The sequence below is a fragment of the Symphalangus syndactylus genome, chromosome 5, assembly GCF_028878055.3.
Source record: "Symphalangus syndactylus isolate Jambi chromosome 5, NHGRI_mSymSyn1-v2.1_pri, whole genome shotgun sequence".
In the NCBI taxonomy this organism is placed as follows: domain Eukaryota; kingdom Metazoa; phylum Chordata; class Mammalia; order Primates; family Hylobatidae; genus Symphalangus; species Symphalangus syndactylus.
The window spans coordinates 52,904,663-52,918,635 of NC_072427.2; the positions used below are offsets into that span (position 1 = coordinate 52,904,663).

Here is a 13,973-nt window from a genome sequence, read left to right on the forward strand (position 1 = left end):
TCCCATTATCATGAATGTTAGTCTTGGGTAATTGGACCTTGGCAAATTGGACCCTGAACACTAAGAATTTTCTTCAAAGGCATTCTTCCTCTTATAGTGACAGACACAAGCAACATTATTTTTATTCACAGTATGAATACCGTATGAAATCTTGCACTTTAAAATAATTTTGGTAATACCCTTTTTATGAGATGCATTCATTATACAACTGTTCACAATTTGCAAATAATTAAAATGTTCTTAGATTTATGTGACGATTTCCTATGAAGCCTATATGTAGCTTATACAAGTATATATTCATTTACTTCTGTTTTTGATGTTCATTTCTCCTTTTGTAGCTCAAGCTACTTTGTATCTTTGAAAATATCCATCTCTTGGTCTTTGTAGATGCAGCATTCTACGTTATTAACATAACCTGGCATGAGTTCTTTTTGTAAGCGTTTGTCTGATGCAACTTGACAACTTTGAACGCTATTTTCCTTCTATTGTACTTGTAAATTTCATTTCCTTATTCTGCTTTATAATTAAATGCTATTTTCAGCAAACATAAAAAATGCAAAAATGGTTAAACTGTCTTCAAGTTGAAAAGAAAAGGCGTCTTTCTTGACACCATCTTTGGATAGAAAATTGGTAAGTCACGAAGACTACCTCACAAGGTCATTGGTCAGATTAAAGAAATAATACCCACCAAATAATATAGTCACTGCACAATAAATGTCAACTGCTCATGATTTAAAGTGTTTAAGATTATAGTTCAAGAGTATACTCTATGCTTTTAACTTACGAACATTTTTTATGTGGGAGAAATTCCCCTGAATGATGAGGAATTTGGTTCGTTTTACGTGGACGGAGTTTCCAGCATGACATTCAATTTCTATCAAGGCTATGGCTGTGAAACTAAGAATGTGGTTTCATTAAATGGTGCTTTTAATCTCCATTAGTTTATGTGAGAAAATGGTAGATTTTGGTTTTTTTTCATTCTAGTTTCATTTCAGTTTCCAAATTAAATGCCCTTCTTAAATATTTGCAGAGAATCTGAAAATTTTAGTGAGAGGAAGATTAACAAAGTCTCAGCAGTGTCTTGTGAGGTTACGAAGTACTGTCTATTGTCTATACAGAAAAACCTTCTCACTTTTGCTAAACCTAATCCCTGAATTCATGGTTTGCACTGCTTAGTTGATCCATTTGTCTTTCTAGGTAAGAGGTGTTGAACTCTGGTGCCCTTTGGACCTCCTCTCCATCTTTATAATAATTTTCCTGGCCTCTCCTTGTGTATTTCCACCCCTCTTCCTTTCAGTCCATGCCAGCCCACATTCCTTCTATGTTTCTGTCCTCTTAGCCTGGCATGGCAACTCTGACTCCTGTACCCTCTCCACAGTGGCCTCCCTAGGGTGCCATCTTCCACAGGACTTGCAGCCAGTTGACACTGCCCCCCAATTCCATGGCAGGGACTGCTGGGGAGAAACGTCAACAGCGTCTCCTCTGAGGAGCAGCTCAAGCTAATCCTGTTTGTTTTTACCAGTGTAGTCGTGGCCTTCTAGTATGCAAGCCTGGGAACCTGCTGCTGCCATTTCCTGTGATGGCCACTGTTTCTCTTTCTCTCAGTTTCTTCTTCATCAGCCAGACTCAGCCAGACTTCCTTCAGAGGGGCTTTGTGTTTGAGAGGCCTCACTAGGAGGCCCATCCTCATCTTTGGAAAACTGGCCGGTGTCACAAGGCAAGGCTAAGCATGTTCAGTCTAAATATTTTTTTTAAAAGAACATTTCAGTCTGAGGGTAAAACGTGATTTGGCAATGTGATTTAACTTGGGATGGTCACCGACTGTGACCAACTTCACGCTGGTGAAGCATTTAGAATGACTTAAATAATTTTCTCATGGAAAAATCAAACCTTTTGGAGCTAAAAAATAAAAAAGTGATTGAGAGGTTTTTTTCAAGACATCCCAGATAGGGCATCATTTTCCTGATTTAGACCCTGCAAGCAAGAAAGGCTTGGAAAGACTTCTGCACATCCTTAGCTCATGCAATTTAAATCTGCCACTGTTGACACATCCTCAATACAGCAAACACTCACTGCATTCAAAACACGGAACACTCTGAAGTGTGGAATCCCGAGTTTTTGCCATTGTTGATAGGATAAAGAACCCATACCCATTCTTCAAGGCTACAAAAACCCTAAATTACATACAATAAAAACCGTGCTTCTGTAAAGCAGCTGCTACAGCTTCCCTTATAGAGTATTAGAGTAAACTAGCCCCATTCTAATGCTCTCATGATTCCCTTTTGGGTGGCAGAGCACACTTATGAGCACTCTGGAACGGCACTCAAAGCAGGAGCTCCTGGGAGCCTGTGTGTTTAAATATTAAAATATAGCCCAGTGTCGAATTGGAATCATTTTCTTCAGGCACAGGGAAGCCACATCGTTTTTTTTCTCCTTCCACTATTACCTTTATAAGGCCTTGTGTAAAACTATGTCCCAAAGAGATTTACTTCTTTAACCTCATCAGTAATACTCATCATTAATACTAAGGGTCCCCTCAGATGGGACTTGCACCCTGCCAGGGAGGTGGGGGAAAGACTGTGAGTCCCACCTCCGTCCAGTAGAGCTACCTTGGGATACCATGTGATGATGCTCTGAATCACTAAGGGGAGGCCTCAGTCCAGCAGCTAAAGCATCTGCTTCTGATACAGTCAGAAATTCCAGCCCATCCCTAGGGCCAATTGTGCCCAGGGAACATTGCGGATCCTCAAGTCAGGTTTCGAACCAGTGCATTTACTGTTGTTTTGTTTTGTTTTGTTTTTCCTGGAGGGAATTCAGATGTTTGCAATATGTCCTCTTCACACTGTTTCTAGCTGTGGATCCCAGGCAAGTAGTTCCAGGAATTGGGGCTAGTACTAAGGGCAGAGCTCCGCCTCCTGCCTCCCTCCTCCTCTCTGGGGGTCTAAGGGTCCAAGGCGAGCCTCTGACTATTGCTGAGTACAGTCATTGGAAACCATTTGGACCGGAACACAGAAGCGTGGTTACCAGGACCTGGGAACAGAGGAAATAAGGAGATGTTGGTCAGTGGTCCAGACTTGCAGTTAAGTTCCGCAGGCCTAATGTACAGCAGGGAGCCTATAGAGAATGCTGTATTGTGTATTTGAAATCTGCTAACAATGTTGTATACTTGTAACTGGCTAAGAGGGTAGATCATAAATGTTCTCACCACCATAAAAAAAAATGGCAACTGTGAGGTGATAGATGTGTTAATTAGCTTGATTGTGGTAACGATTTCACAATGTACACATATGTCAAATCAGCACGTCATGCACCTTGAACACAGAGAATTTTTATTTGTCAATTCTAGCTCAGTAAAGCCAAGGGAAAAAAAAAAATGTCTGAAACCAACAAGGGCTCCAGTGAGCCTCGGTCACTGCTCTCTTGATGATGTGGATGGATGGCTCTTCTTAGTTCCTGTCTGTAGAATGGGGATATTCATATTGTTGTGAACATCGGGTAGAGTGGGGATATGTCAATTATTTGGAATGTGGACTGACTCCTAGTAATTTGTAATAAGTGCAAGTTATTACCAACACAGGTCACTGCTGACCAGCACTGTGGTGGGGCAGTCTCTATGCAGAATATGCGGATAATTGTGATACAGCAGTTGAAGACATAGAGTGTTAACATAAGGAGAAAAAATAATGAGTAATACCATGAGGAGGGGCAGGCTGTCAGCAAATATGCCAATGCCACGGGAAGATGGCAGACGGGAGGATGGAGAGGACCAGATGAGGCTGGATAAGAGGGCGTCCAGGCATGGGCAGAGCACAAATGGGACGGGGAGGAAGGGAGGTCTGTGCCGGGAGGTTGCGCCAATGCGTGCACGATGGTGGCTATAGTAACGGGTTGGTTTGTAAGCAAGCACGATACACGGAGCCTTGAGTGTCATGCAAAGAATATTAACCCTAATTCTGTAGGCTCTGGGTAGCCATGATACATTTTTGAATAGCAGCATATATAGTTGAATATAGTTGGAGAATATAGCATCCAATGGGATGCGAATCTGAAAGCAGTCAGTGGGTTGGGGAGGGCAGAGGGAGGATTGCTACACAAGAAAGGAAACCGAGAAAAGGCAGGATGTCTATAGCAACGTGCGAGGGGCACCTGCTTCCACCAGGGTGTCCTGGACCAGGTCTGCTAGCATCACCCAGTTCCCAGGGCCTCCTAGCCAGAGGCGAAGTTACCATAGAGCCTGTAAAGGTAAAGCCCGAGGACCCCTCACTAGCAGAAGCCTTCTCCCAGGTCTTGGGGAAGGTCATAGCTTTGTGTTCACTTGGTCTTTTACTGCTTGTGATATTTACAAGTGCAAGATGTTTTATACAAGGCTGCTGTCTTTCTCTCCTCTGACGTCCCCTGTCACCTGCTCCTTTTATTAAGGGCAGGTGATTATCACCCGGCTAAGGGGACGCTTTCCAAACAAGTTTAGTGGAATATGGGGCACGGCAACTTCTGTCTAGGATGAAGTGCACCCTGATGTTATTGTCTCTCAAAGGTCTAGGGCTCCAGAGGTGTGGGTGGCATGAAGGAGAAACGTGGAGCTCACGGCTCGTGTATGGGAGCCCCAAACTTTACACAAAAGAAACCTGAGGCTTTTTCCACACTGCAGAATCCTAAACATGCGGGTCCTATTTCCAATAATGCCACAAGTTTAAGTCAACTTCTAAAAACTATTTATAACGTAAATCTGCTTCGCCGTGCTGGAGGAAGTAAATATATTCTGAGTCTTGCTCCTAAAAAATAATGTTATTAAATAATTGTCATGGAAAGTCGTGATCAAAGAGCTTGCAGCCAAAAGATGCAGGGCAGGTGAGTGTGATGAAGGAGGGCCAGTGATCAGATTAACAAAAATAAGATCTATTCCTTTTAGATGTGATTTTTGTGGTATTTTAAATATTTTAAAATATTTATGACATTTTTCTCATTAGAAACAAATACTGATTTTTCATAATTCATATTAATAATTTGTATTAATGTTATAATTTTGCATTCTTTCCCTAAAAAGGGCCTGGGTTGCATTAACATCAGGTGACTGACATGGCCTCCTCAGGGAAGCCACGTGCCCCTCGGTGACAACAGGGCGTCACTCCCTGCTATGCTTCCCCAGGCCTGTCACTAACCCTTCACAACTTGCCCTCCTCAGAGCGGCCTTGGTCCTCTGGGCTCTGATGTGGCTCTCTGACTGCTGCACCCCTCACCTTTCCAACTTCAGCCTGGTGGTCTGGGGACCAGATGTGGCCTCCAGCACAGAGCTCCCGTCTCACCAACAGGGCCTCCTTGTCTGCAGGTGTCTGCCCTCCCCTGGGGCAGGGCCTTCACAGGGTGCAGCAGACCCCGCGGTGCACCTGTCCTCAGGAGTTTTAGTCTTTATATAAATCTAGCACAGTGCCCCACAAAGGACTCTTAATAAGGGAGGCACCTGGGCTAAGCTGGGGAGAATGCTCAACCAGGCGGCCAGACCTTGGGAAAACCCTTGTGCCTGTGAAGCAGGGACAGGCACCCAGGGAGAGAGGGAAGCCCACCTTCAAAGCCATGTTTCCCAGGACAACCGAATAAATAACACCTGCAAGAAACAAAAAACATATATTTGAGTTATGCTTCCATACCTGAGAAGGAAGAAATAACAATGGTTTTACTCTAATCACTGCATTATACATTGTTAGATAAGAAACCTGAACAATCTTTAATTGGCAAAGGCCTATTACTACCATTTTGTAAAGAAAACAGCCAGTGGCTTCTTTTCCTGATTTGTTTATCTAACTCAAGCTAACGAGCTGAGGCCCAATAGGGGGAAAGAGTCTTTGTCCCCCAGCAAGTGTCTCCTGCAACCAGAATCTCAAGGTTCCCATCCTGCTCTAATCTCCTTTTTTTCATTTGGTCCTCTTCTTTAATAAAGGAAGAGGGAAAAGTGTGAGGAAATAATTTCCAAATTTTCTAGAAGTTACAGACGGATATTGTGAAGAAGCATAATTTTTCTTCTGTTTTCTTAAAATGCTCCACGTGTCGTGGTAATTCACGGCTTATTTGGAAATTATTGAGCTCTGCAGTGACTGAAACAAATCATGAACTTGGGCTGTTCACCAGCCTGATGATTTACATTGGAGGGTCTGCACAAGTTTCATCTGTTAGTATTTCAGACACATTAATTTCATAGCATTAAGGAATTATATAGGATCTTTATTTTCAGATAGACATTGTAAGAATTTTTTTTTCTTTGCAAAAAGGAAGGATGATTAATGCCATTACAAAGTAAGTTTATGAGAGAAATAAAAATATTTCTCTGTGGGTGGGAAGTGTTTCTTCAACATTTAGTCAAATGTAGACACAATAAAACATCCACACCATGCACAGCCTTACTCTGTCTTAAAGTGGAGTTCATGGCAAGATTTCAGAACGAAGAAGAGCTTGCACCCGGAACACTGTAGGACGCTCCCCTCTACTACAGGGAAAGAGTATGATCTTGTGTGGGACGGGGGTGGGGATTCCTGCCTTGCTCTGCAAGCCTCCACCTCATGGATGGTTCTCGAATACTTCGTGCAGAATTCAGACCTATGAAAGTCCTTCCAATAATGGAAGATGGGACATAGGAAGAAGTCATCCCATCATGTTCTTCTTGCAAAAGTAAGATAGAGAAATGAGAAAAAAGTGGAAAATTAGTTTCAAGAGGGAAAGGCTAACTCTAGGCAGAGATATGGAAATGTAAAATTTTAAGAGTCAGAAGGGTCATTACATTTAATCCAATCTGACACTTGCATTGTACCTATGAGGAGACTGAGACTAAGGAAGGTAAATGATGTCACACAGTTTATGAACAGTGTAAATGTGGAGGACACTTCTGCCCTGGGGTTCTTCCACACGCCCCGAGTCTAACACCCAGACTCCGCTGCTGTGGCCCCTCTCAGTCGCATCCAGGGAAGTAGATTTGGGCTGCAGTTTAGAATAATTGGTACTTAGTTGTGTGACTGGATGAAAGTTACTCGATGTCTTAGGCCTCAGTTTATCCTTGGAAGGAAGGGTGGTCACTGTCTCTGTGTCAGGAATCCAGGCGCCTGGCACAGAATGTGCCTGTGCCTCCTGGGAGGGATGCTAGAACACTCCTTCCATCCAGCTCTGTGTTCTCCCAATCTCATACTGCATCTTAAAGTGCTTTATGGGGAAGGGGCACAAACTGCTCCTTAGTGGGGATGGAGAGAGAAGATAAGGAGAAAAAGGGCGAACAAGAGGGCCCTGTTTGCCAGTCACTCTTTGCCTTACCTTGTGTATAGAATAAAAAGGCTCATTCAGAAATTGTTAGTGGAGGGTCCTGTAATTCAAAATATTTTTGACATATTGAGTAATGTTGGTAAAATTCTTCAAGTTTCCTGAGCTTCAATTTCTCTGTTAGGTTAAACAAACAAAAAGCTTTGAACAATTTCAGATTCTTTCCAAAATTCAGATGGGGCTTTTGTAGAGAATATTAGTTAATTTGACATTTTTGATCGCATTGGCGGGCCTCGGATATGCTTTGGAGGACATTTTCATCCTTCTCGTCTCATTCCTCGATCCAGTAAACCAGTGTTCAAAGAAAGAATGGAGTAAAACTTAAAAATGCCCATATATGCCTCCCTGACCATTCTCACATACTGAATTTTAGTTAAAGTATTGAGTGTGTTCTCTGTGCAAATACAGCCTATTACACATTTTAGTCAGAAATCATCGTTAAGCCCAAATCCTGCCAGGATGGAGGGAAGGCAGCTGTCAGCTCACAGTCTGTTCTGCAGGGATGCCTTTGAACTTGCTGCTCCACCATCTATATGCCTGGCTCACACTATACCTCACTGAGATCTTGGCTTCTGTATGGCCTTCCCATGTCCCTAGCACCTGCACACCCCAGCACCCTTTCCCTCCTTCCCCACTCTATCAGTCTGGATGGACTCCTCTGACAAACTGCTCTGGATGCTTCTCACCCAGGGCATGTGGTTCATGTGAGTCAGCAGAGCTCTGCTCCACACAGTCTCTCAGGGCCTGAATGGGTGAGCAGGTCCCACATGGGCTCTTCCAGGGCCCTCCGAGGAGTGACACGCACCACTCTGCTTGTGTTTCACTTTATCATGAGTGATGTGGCCACACCCAGCCCCAAACGGGGAACAACAGTTCTATCACATGCCTGCAATCAGGGAAGCTGCGGTATTTGGCAAACAGCACCAATGACTATCATGATCTGTATCTAGCCACTGAATATTAGCTTCTGTCTTTCTCATCAGAGAAAAATATGCTTCTCCCATCTTCAAGGGAGGCAACTCAAAAGGTCAACCTTGTCCTGGCCCAAGGTCAAGGTTATGTATATATGTGTATACCTGTCCTGGTAGAGACATCAAGTCTGGATGTGGTTTTCTTTGATCCACTAGCCTGTAAACTAAGAAGAAGACCTATCTGACCTCCCTCCTGCTCCACACGTGCAGTTTATGTACGTAGGTGGAAAAGGGCCAGCCTAAGTCCCCACTGGGCAGATCCTGATGGGCTGGGTTCCCGGAGGTAAGGTTTTTCTTAGATTCAGCTCTAATTCTTTCCCTAGGGTGGGGCTCCTGAGGTATCTTTTCCCTCTGACTCTTGCCTCCATTGTCTGGGAATGTATTCTTTGTCCATTAACCATTTTTGCCATGGTAAAGTGGGCATTGGATAATACACCTCCTTTGGGGTCCAAGCAGAGGCTGCTGTTTGCCCATGAAAGACAGGCAGGCAACGGTACCATTCAATCTCAAGTAGTCATTTTTCTTCCTGACTTGTGGTTCCTTTGGCAGAACTTCCTTAAAACCGAGCCAACTTTCTACCTGAGGCCAGCTTCACATGTGCACAGCCGCATTCAGAGTTCTTTCTCTGTGCAATACCAAGAGCTGCTGTGCATCTTTGCTTCTGCAGGCCATTACCTCTCCCTCTCCCCGGCTTTACTCTGAGCCTTTCTCTCTAAAGTATAGGTATCTGGGCCCTACAGCCTTCAGTGGAAGGGCCACACCTTAGTTTCTTTCCCTTGAGCCATATTTGCATAATTAAAGACGTTACTGGGTGGCAGCCTAATCCATTTAGAGGCTTTAGCAATGGGTGTGATTATTTCTGCCACGTTGTTTCAATGGACTTTGGCACTGCAAGTTGTTCTTGATGTTCTGCTGTAGAGATGAGGACAAGAGGCCCTTGCCTCTCCCAGCCTCGCCAGACCCCAAGTGTGCCTTGTCTTTCTTTCCTCTTTATAACAGCTTTCAAACCACCGGGTTCTTTTGGAGATAATTTCCTTCCTGTGATAACTTACCAAGCACAGAGAATAGCAGTCAACACATGCTAATTACCATTCCTTTTCCAACCTCTGCCCAGAGAGCTACCCGCTCCTTAGACAGATTCCGTCCCATTAGAGGTTTCACCCATGCATGACACCAGGCGTCTGGCCTCCAGTCCCACATTCCTGAGCCCTAAGCATCAATGCTACCTGCTTTCGTTTCATTTCACCACTCTTTGAACCCCATTTTTGTATCAGTCAGCACGTGCTAGGTTATATGACAGAAGCACACACGTGCACACACTCACACACACACTTACACACACACCTTCACTGTGTGGCTCTGGGTTCAGAGTCTGTCAGTGAGAGGCATGCCATGTTTCGGAAGGCAGGAATGAGGCTGAGGCCATTCATCCCCAAGGGCACATTCAAACAGACACATGGACCTGGGAGGGTCCATCTGGTTGCTGAGATGCCACACGTGACCTGCCATGGCTGCTGAGCCTCGAGAGGCTTCTGGAAAAGCTCCCTGAGAACCTGCTCCCAGCTGCTGCTTTCCTGCCGTTTGCTCCCCCAACTACGCAAATGCTTATGCAAGACTGACATTGCCTGTTCCATAACTCCTCCTATGCTGGATGCCTGGATACCTTTTGTTTCCCCTACTTGAATCCTTAGTAATACACCAGCCTTATTTTTGTGTGTGGTGTAAATGACCACCAGCATATTTATTTAAGCCCTGTCTTCCCTGGATAGAATATAAGCTCTAGGAGGGAGGGGGTTTCTTGTTGGCACAGTGTTGGGTCTTCCTTGCTTTGAAAAGCCTGGCATACTCAGTGAAGCAAAGAAATGATGAATGAATGCATTAGTTAATGAAAGACCAGTTGAATTATAAATCTGAAATTGAATTACCTATCACAGAAAGATTCTTTCATGGGAAACTCAATGGAAAGGGTAAATATGGGATTTGTTGAGAATCACAAAATTCAGACTCTGCAAAAGTAACACATTTATAATATCTAATACATAACAAAAATTATGAAAGATATAAAAATCCCTTAAAATCAGCCTCAACATCCTTCTTACCATGAACCTAAAATAATTCTTTAAACTGTGATGAGGGGAGTGGCCTCTGAGGCAGCCCAGTCTACAGGGACTTCTTTGGGTCTCCTAGAGTGCCCCTAGGATAGAATCAGTCCTATCCTAACCATTTGATGGCTGCAGCAAAGTCTTACGGGGCACCGTGAATACTGCAGTGACTTCAACCCTGGGCCTTTGCCTCTGTAATTTGTACCTCTTCAGCCTGCTCTTGGAGTCAGCATTTGGCTTGGGTGGCCGTCCTCTCTACAGTTCTTTGTTGTATTTTATTTCTTACTTTTCTTTTTGTTTTGCTTTTCGTTGTTTGAGAAGACTCAAGTACAAATAGTCATAATTATTATATGAACGAATATGAATGGATCACTTGCTCTCTGCCAGGCACTAAGGGTGCTCATTTAATCACTTTCTTTTATCTTCGTAACACCTTGAGGAGGCAGACACTATTATGTTCCCCATTCTATAGATCAGAGAACAGAGGCTCCAGTAGGTCCTGCTACCTGTCAAGGCTTGGACTTGTGAGCCTAGGGTTTGCCTCCACACCCTGAAATAGATTCTACTGTCTCTCTTAGCCCCTCTTCACACTTCATATATTTATTGGAACTTAAGATTTATAGTATGTCACATAAGGTTACTATACTGTTGACAAATAATATTGGTCATCATTCACTGAGGGCTTGCCATGTTGAACCAGTCTCTATCAGAAAGAGAATTGCGGAGGTGAGGATGTCAACATGGAGAGAACACAGAACATTTGACAAAGAGAACAAATTATACAGAACATTTATTAATAGAACTGCCTTGTCTCTCCTTCTGCTCTGTTTCAGGAATACCAAATTGACATATTTTTTGCTCAGACCTGGACAGATAGTCGCCTTCGATTCAACAGCACAATGAAAATTCTTACTCTGAACAGCAACATGGTGGGGTTAATCTGGATCCCAGACACCATCTTCCGCAATTCTAAAACCGCAGAGGCTCACTGGATCACTACACCCAATCAGCTCCTCCGGATTTGGAATGACGGGAAAATCCTTTACACTTTGAGGTAAGATGCTGCGTCAACCTTTGATTACTTCTGGTTTAAAATGGGATCTTTAATTTGAATCATTGTAGGAATGAGACCCTATTTTCATCTCTAAGTCTATTCTCTTTCACTTGTGACATACTACAGCATCCTGAGAAAGTTTGCCCTCATATGTAAAAATAAAGGCATACTGATGATCCACGGAGAATATAAGCTCATATCTTCAGAATCCATTTCTGCTGGAAGTAGGCTGTGAAAGTTTCTCCTAATAGATTTACACCATGGGTCCTCTCCCCTAGAAAAATACAGATGTCTTGGTGCACTAATCAACAAATGTAATTAGAGTAAATGTGAGACCACAAGGAAGAGGGGCAGAGTCAGCCCCTTTCCCAGCACATCCCTAAGGGAAGTGGCAGCTCCCCTGGAGTGTGTCCTCCTGGAGTCAGGGAAGTCTTTGACAAAACCCAGAGAGGTAAGGGAAACTGAGCTTCCAAGAAGGGAACTGACTCACCCACAGTCACCACTGGGAGCCTGTCTCTCCCAGGTCTCTCCGCCAGGATGGTCAGAGTCTAACTGAACACACAGCAACACAGCACTAGCAATGATGGGCCCTCTGCACTCCTGTCTGCTCGCCCAGCACAGGGACTGGACAGTCCCTCCAGCAGTGTCCTCTGAGCGGGTGGTGCTGCTCCAGAGGGCACTGCACTCCCTTCTTCCTGATGGCTCAGAAGCCCGGGGTGCATCTAGGCTTTGCTCTAACGGGTTCGCTCTCACTGCCCTGGGGCACAGGGCTCCTTCTTGCACCAGCTCTGTGGCTACATCTCCCTGCTCTGCTCTTTCTGCCTCAGGGCTTGACCCCTGTCACTTTACTCTCCTTACCCATCCCTGCTGGCTTAGCTCATCCATCCTGAGAATGAAAGCTGTGTGCATACTGAGAATTCCCACAAGGAGAAATCTGATTCCTCACATTAAATAAATGTCCACAGCACACACACAGGCACAGATGGACATTAAAATAAGCAGACGGTGAGAGAGCGTTAAAGTTTCAGGGAAATCCTCATTTTGCCAGGGAGAGAACAATTACAGCAAAAAAAAAAAAAAAAAAAAAGCCACAGCTGGGAACTGTGCTGTTGAAAAACGTTGAGAGCTGGAGTTTGCAGAAGTTGTCTCCTCATCAGTTGTGAAGCCATACACCGGAGACTCTGACATGACATGGAGCCTCGGCAAGCCAGGGCGAAGACCCGGCCAGTTCTGGGACCCCGTGTAGACACTGCAGTATGGGGCTGATGCCCTGGGAGGATGCAGGGCCCCCATTTGGCAGAGCCACCACCTGCCTAGTGAAATAGGGGGCAGTTGTCCAGGAAATCCCCCCGATGCATGCATTAATTTGGCATAATAGCTGTTTAGATAAACACACCAGTTTCCAAATGGAGGAAGGATTTAATTCAAACAGATTGAAAACAGCAACTTATAAAACAACAGTTGGTTTTGTCTCCTCTCTGACTTGGCGTGTATTTCTAGACACGGTTGGAATTTTACTAACTGGAATTCTCTGTGCCACTGATAGTTAAAAGCAAAACAGAATAACCCAACATGAAAGCAACACAGCACAGTCTCACCGTGAATGGTTCCCGGGCCAAGAGTGAGCCGCACGTGCTGCCCTGGGTGACGAAACAGCCCTCTCCATCCCCACATGGGGTGCCATAATGGCCGCCGGCCTTGCCCTGTGCTGTGTGCTGAGCTAGACTGACACTTGGCTTTTTTGCAGGCTCACCATCAATGCCGAGTGCCAGCTGCAGCTGCACAACTTCCCCATGGACGAGCACTCCTGCCCGCTGATTTTCTCCAGCTGTGAGTACCAGTGCCGGCCTGGGGTGTGCATGCTGTGTGAGGGATGCCTAGCCTGGTGCTGCTTCTGTCAAACAGTCATGCGATTGATCAGTGTCCCTGCACACACAGAGAAAACTGATGATGGTTTCAGTATTGACCACCTGGGCATTTTCACTCTAGACCTTGTCACATAGGAGCCATGTTACAAAATAGGTGATCTCGATAAGGCTGTGAGCAACTTGACCATTGACATGGAAGGATTCAGAAACTGATGAACCATTGATTTACCAAAGACCCTTATGCTAATGAGCTGTGCATACTATTTGGAAGTATACAAAATTCCTATGTAATATTTTAGATTTAACATTATCTTTTTTTAATTTATTTTTAATATTTATTTATTTATTTATTTATTTATTTATTTAGACTGAGTTTTGCTCTTGTCACCCAGGCTGGAGTGCAGTAGCACAGTCTTAGCTGACTGCAACCTCTGCCTCCTGGGATTCAAGTGATTCTCCTGCCTCAGCCTCCTGATAGCTGGGACTATAGGCACGTGCTACCACACCCAGCTAATTTTTGTATTTTTAGTAGATACAGGGTTTCACCATGTTGGTCAGGCTAATCTCAAACTCCTGACCTCAGGTGATCCACCCACTTCGGCCTCCCAAAGTGCTGGGACTACAGATGTGAGCCACTGTGCCCAGCTGATTTAACATTTTCTTAAAGCAAGGTGATTTG

The 13,973-nt window shown here is 44.4% G+C and overlaps 1 protein-coding gene across 3 annotated transcripts in view; it reads left to right on the forward strand.

Annotated features, from left to right (window-relative positions):
* The window catches only part of GABRG3 (gamma-aminobutyric acid type A receptor subunit gamma3), a 571,515-nt gene that overhangs the window by 346,627 nt on the left and 210,915 nt on the right, over positions 1-13,973 (forward strand). For all 3 annotated transcript variants that reach the window (XM_055278462.2, XM_055278463.2, XM_055278464.2), the window contains 2 exons: positions 11,206-11,426; positions 13,174-13,256. In XM_055278462.2, coding sequence (XP_055134437.1) covers positions 11,206-11,426; positions 13,174-13,256 — 304 coding nt within the window. The remainder of the gene's footprint in view (positions 1-11,205; positions 11,427-13,173; positions 13,257-13,973) is intronic.